The sequence below is a fragment of the Cyprinodon variegatus genome, unplaced genomic scaffold (genome assembly GCF_000732505.1).
Source record: "Cyprinodon variegatus isolate N-32 unplaced genomic scaffold, C_variegatus-1.0 Scaffold11, whole genome shotgun sequence".
Lineage (NCBI taxonomy): Eukaryota > Metazoa > Chordata > Actinopteri > Cyprinodontiformes > Cyprinodontidae > Cyprinodon > Cyprinodon variegatus.
Genome location: NW_015150464.1, coordinates 1,221,615 through 1,226,860, shown reverse-complemented (window position 1 = coordinate 1,226,860; position 5,246 = coordinate 1,221,615). Strand labels below are relative to the sequence as shown.

Genomic DNA, 5,246 nt, shown 5'->3' with positions numbered 1-5,246 from the left:
AAATTCTGTTCTGGATTTAACAGGAAGCCAATAAAGATAGGAGAAATATGATCTCCATCTTTTTATTCCTTATCAGAACTCTGGCTGCAGCATTTTGGATCAACTGTAGGCTTTTAACTACAGTTTGTGGACTTCCTGATAGTAAAGAATTACAATAGTGCAGCCTGGAAGTAACAAATGCATGGACTAGTTTCTCAGCATCACTGGATAGGATATTTCTAATTTCTGTAATTTTCAGAAGACGAAATAAGGAAATTCATTAATATTTTAATATGGAATTTAAATTACAAGTTCCGATCAAAAATAAAATTTAAAGCTTGGAAGTTTTTATCGGAGGCCAACTTAATCCTATCTAGATGATGTGACTGACTAATCAGCTTCTTTTTCAAACTCTCTAGACAGAGGACAATAACTTCTGTCTTGTCCGAGTTCATAAGGAAATTAATTTAAAGTCATACATTCAAGATATGCCTGTAGATTGTGTAGCAAGTTGATTTCATTTGGATTTATGGACAAACAATTTCCACAGTGGAAATCAGCCTTAAACTTTCTTGGGGAATATTAAAATGAACAAACAGAAATCTGTCAAACAAATAATATTTAAACCAGCATAGTCCTGTTCCTGACTGTATCAACAGTTGATCAACAGACAACTCTCTTTATTTCAGTGTCTTTTTTCCTCTCTTTACAACTTTGGAGGATATGGTTAAAGAACATGTGGAAATATGTGTTTTCACATAAGTAACTGTGTTAACTGTCAAAGGGAAAATTGTTTTTTCAAAGTAAAGGCAGCACAATTGAATATAAATTTGGAACAAGCACTTTTTTAAATGTTTTATCTTTAACTGCAGATTATTTAACGACCTTGGAATGTCTGGATGTGACAGTATAACGCCTGGATCTGCACTAAATGCTACCTACAGGAAATAACTTTTGTGTCTTACTGTCACAAACTGTGAAAAGTAGAGGATCTGTGGTGTTGTGGGCTGGTTTCTAAACATCCCTAGCAGAAGACAGTTGGTCTTTTAGCAGGATATTGATCCATAATCAACAGGGAAATGCCTTATATGTGCATGCATTTTTTTTATTTTATTTTATTTATTTTTTCTACTTGCTTTGATTCTGTTTTATCTTCCTGTTTTTTAATCATGTAAAGCACTTTGCATTGTCTTTGTACTGAATTGTGCTATACAAATAAATTTGCCTTGCCTTGCCTTATAAAAAAAGAAGCAGAAGACTTGACTTGAGAAATTACTAGAGAAGATAAAGTGCCAAACTATAAGGAAAAAAAAGATCTTACAATGCGCTGAAGTGCAGAGATGTTTTCGCAAAAAAAAAAAAAAAAAAAAAAAAAAAGGTATTTTATAATGTTTTTTTGTTTTTTTTCCAGGACTTATTTTTGTTTTTCTTTCTTAAATTTGGGGAATTTTGCTTTAATTTTGTAGGTTTCGGGGGAGTTATTTGCAAAGGAGGCAGACCGGAAACAGTGAAAGACATGCAACACAGATCTCAATGGGTGTGGACTCAAATGCTTTGAGGACTGAGGGTGAAAATATTCCCAAAATATAAAGAACGCTGCATGCATTTCTAGTTAATTAATCCCTTTTTTAAGTATTTATTTTTTTATTAAAAATGTCAAAGGACCCTTTCTTATCACGGTACGGACTATGAGCATCATTATGTTTAACATTTATTAATATGTCACTGAAAAACATGACAGCATCTTTGATGAAGGTGAAAATGTTCCCGCCTCACTATGAGAGGGCAGCTGTTCCCCTTTATTGACACACATTCATGGGAAGGTCAGCAGAGAAAGCTTTTGGTCTTTAGACTCGGGTCCCTGATGCTGGCAGCGTCACTTATAACCATTTGGTCTGTGGGAAGCTGCCAGGCTAAAGCAGCCACATTGCTTAATTCCCAGTGGGCGGTTAAGCTTTGAGCCCCTCAGTCAGCGAGTCCTGGACGACACGCCAGGTGTCCGCTGCCCTCCTCTGTGTTTTTCCGCGCTAATGTTCCCAGCTGAGGCGCGTTCATCACCACCAAATTAATCAGAGGCTGCGGATGACTTACATGCCACATCTGGCTCCGAGGGGTGGGAGAAAAGTGACCGCCACATCAGGGACACTGCGTCCACAGCCATGTCCCAGGACTATTTGGTTACTCAAGGCCAAACTGACACGCTGAATGGTGGAGCTCATGTGTTGGTTTACAATTTGAATTTTCTGTGCCTGTTTTTCCCTCCACAGGCAGGGAAGATTCTTCTTTTCTACAAAAGAAAGAACGTCCATATTCTCTGCCGATACCTGGCGTGGGCCATCATCCTGGTATGTTACACCATAGCGACTTTCCTTCAGAATAAATGCCCACGCAATTATTCTTTTAGATTATTTATAAGGTACGGAGCCCCTCTGATGACATGGTCAAAAAAATGTTTAATTGTGGCCACGAGGTAGTATTTCGTGCGCACGAAGTAGTATTTCGCGGCCACGCAATAAGTATAACGTGCGCACGAAATACTACTTCGTGGCCACAATTAAAAAATTTTTTTGACCATGTCATCAGAGGGGCTCCGTAATAAGGACCATCATAACACAATAATGATTTTTAAAAATATGGATACGCCAATATAAAAAATTTCACTAATATCTAGCATTAATGGTTGATAAATGTTAGATAGTGAAATCATACATTAGAGCTTCCGCTTCAGTGAAACACCCACAATAATGTGCTGCATCAATACCATTGTCAGATGATCCCACAACACACACACCCAAAAAGACTTACACAACTGACAACAAAAGGGAAATAAATCCTGGTTGTTCATATCTGCGTATCAGACCGATCAAAGCAGCATTTTGTTTCAGTTTTCTTGCTCACTGTTATGTTCCCCAACCTCTTATTGTCAGGTCTAAGCACTTAAAACATCATACATACATACAGGGAAAGAAAGAAGGCACAGAGACAATTAATTTAGTTACTCGGGAGGACAGTAGGAAGAGACTGCGGAGTTTACAATCTCCATCATTCAAAGTCAGTTTTTCCAATAGAGAAATTATTAAAGAAAAAGTCCAGCCAGCAAGAAATAATCAATGGATCATTATTTATACCTATTTATACCTAGAACTAATATGTATCAGTAAAAAAATCAGTAAAAATTATTTTCGTCGCAATCACTGATTCCGTGAGTGGCCATTTTTGTCTAAATATAGTAACACTTCACTCCTGACATCTTCCGGCAGTGATGTCACGGTGAGGTAAGCCTAGCGCCATTCTCCCGCTTTACAAGCAGAGTCAATGGGAACTACTACAGTAGACACATCTGCAATCAACAACAATTATTGAAGATTTCCAGAGGACTTCACCATTGAAATTCACCAGAGCTATAGTGAAACTGACAATGCCCACGTGCATGGCAGCTGGATGCTGGAATACATCGGGCAAAAGTGAAAAAAAATTGTTATTTCACCTTTCCGATTCATGATCATCCACGGACGGGTTCGTCATTAGATTGCCAACTTGAAGAGGGAGGATTTGCCATTGAACACGTCATATGTAGCCAACATTTCGAAGAAAATTAGCTCTTTGACAAACATGGATGTCTCCAGGAAAGTACAGTCAAATTAAAATGACTCTTTATTTAAAAATTCTTATCATTTATTGAACAATATGTAATAATTTCATATTTAAAGTACTTTCAGAAGTTTGAATTCTGAATATGACCGGACTTTTCCTTTAAGGACATCCTAACTAAGCTGAAATGAACGCATACACCCAAAGCCTGGCATGTTAATAGCTTGGATGTTTTACTACGGCTCACAGGTAAACGGTGCAATGTGTTTCTAGTCACTTAGCCATTAGTCATAGTTGCCAAAGCCATTCATTAGACTCAGCAGAGGACATGTGTGTGATCTCATCACAATTAAACAACATCCATGTGTGGCTGTGTTTCCAGGAAGACATGGGTATCCGTCTCCTCGGGGGGATACACACATCGTCTCTCGCTGCCTGTCTGCATCTCACATGTGGTTCTGCATATCATTTACAGCCTCCTGCTTTCGTTAGGTACCTGCATCAGAAACAGACCCAGCATGTGAAGGTTCTGGAAGAGAAGAAAAAATAGATTTATTAGTTTAATTTTGCTTGAAATAAATAATTTTTAAAAGCTTTTAGCTTTATGATGTTCCTGGGTGGTCTGGGAGCAAAAAGGACCAAGCTGCCCTCTATTTCATTCATAGGGGGTGTCCATCAGGGAGAAGAGGAGTGTTACATGAGATGGTTTGTTTTGCATTTCTAAACCTGTAACAGGAGGCTGTTATTGTGCTCTAACGAGAGTAGGAGCCGCCCATGTTAAACGACCAGGCTGTGGAGAACTGTCCTTGGCTAGAACATTTATGTCGACCTTCTGAGCTGCTGCAGAGACGAGGTCTTTGAGTAAAAGGGGGTCAGTAGTCCCGCTCTCTGCAGGGCAGACTTCCTGAGGCCTGCAGCGATGATGGAGGAGGAGGTGCTGGTGGAGCTGTCGTCATCTCCCAGCCTTTGAAATCAAGCTGCAGCGTGGCGGAAAACAGGGATAACCTCAGTTTAATGGCATGGGAAAAATATTTCCTTAAATTTCCATACAGTTATCAAAGGATCTCCACTGGACCATCTTGACTCATTCCTTTGTGTGGCCTTGTTGTTAGGGAATAGGGCTTAGAATCCTGAGCTTTTAAGTTCGAAACCCACTCCCACAGACTGCCACTGCTCCCCAACGGGGATGGATTAAATGCAGAGAGTTAATTTCTCCACTGAGAGATCAATAAAGTTCAATTCATTTTTTTTTTTATATTGTTATTATTTAGCTGCCACTGTTTTTGAGATCAATAGCTCAGTGTTCAGACTCTTAGTTTGACAGCAGAATGATTTGATATACTGTTCAGAGGACTCCATGTAAGCCTACCTATAAAGCCCAAATCATCACCCCTCCAACGCCGTGCCCAACTGGTTGTATAGTACCTCCCCTTGGTCTGTAATTCCAAAAGCACATTTCAATAAAGGTTATGTAACTGATTCACATTCAACTTTACGAAACTAAATGAAGCTGTTTGAGTATTTACCATGCATTAGTTCATTTAATTAAATAAATAAATGTGTTTATCTAAGTTAAAAAGCATTTAGATCTCTTCGGTATAAAATTATATGAGTCTGTCTGTTCCTTAGAATACATAGAGCTGGTGCTGGAATCATGTGAGACTTGTTAATCTCTC

At 38.7% G+C, this 5,246-nt stretch overlaps 1 protein-coding gene across 1 annotated transcript in view; it reads left to right on the top strand.

Moving 5' to 3' along the window:
• LOC107088428 (heparan-alpha-glucosaminide N-acetyltransferase-like) overlaps positions 1 to 5,246 on the top strand; it is a gene marked incomplete at its 5' end in the record, with an annotated part of 60,711 nt that overhangs the window by 43,033 nt on the left and 12,432 nt on the right. The window contains one exon of the mRNA XM_015380595.1: positions 2,247 to 2,324. Within this exon, the coding sequence (XP_015236081.1) occupies positions 2,247 to 2,324 (78 nt within the window). The remainder of the gene's footprint in view (positions 1 to 2,246; positions 2,325 to 5,246) is intronic.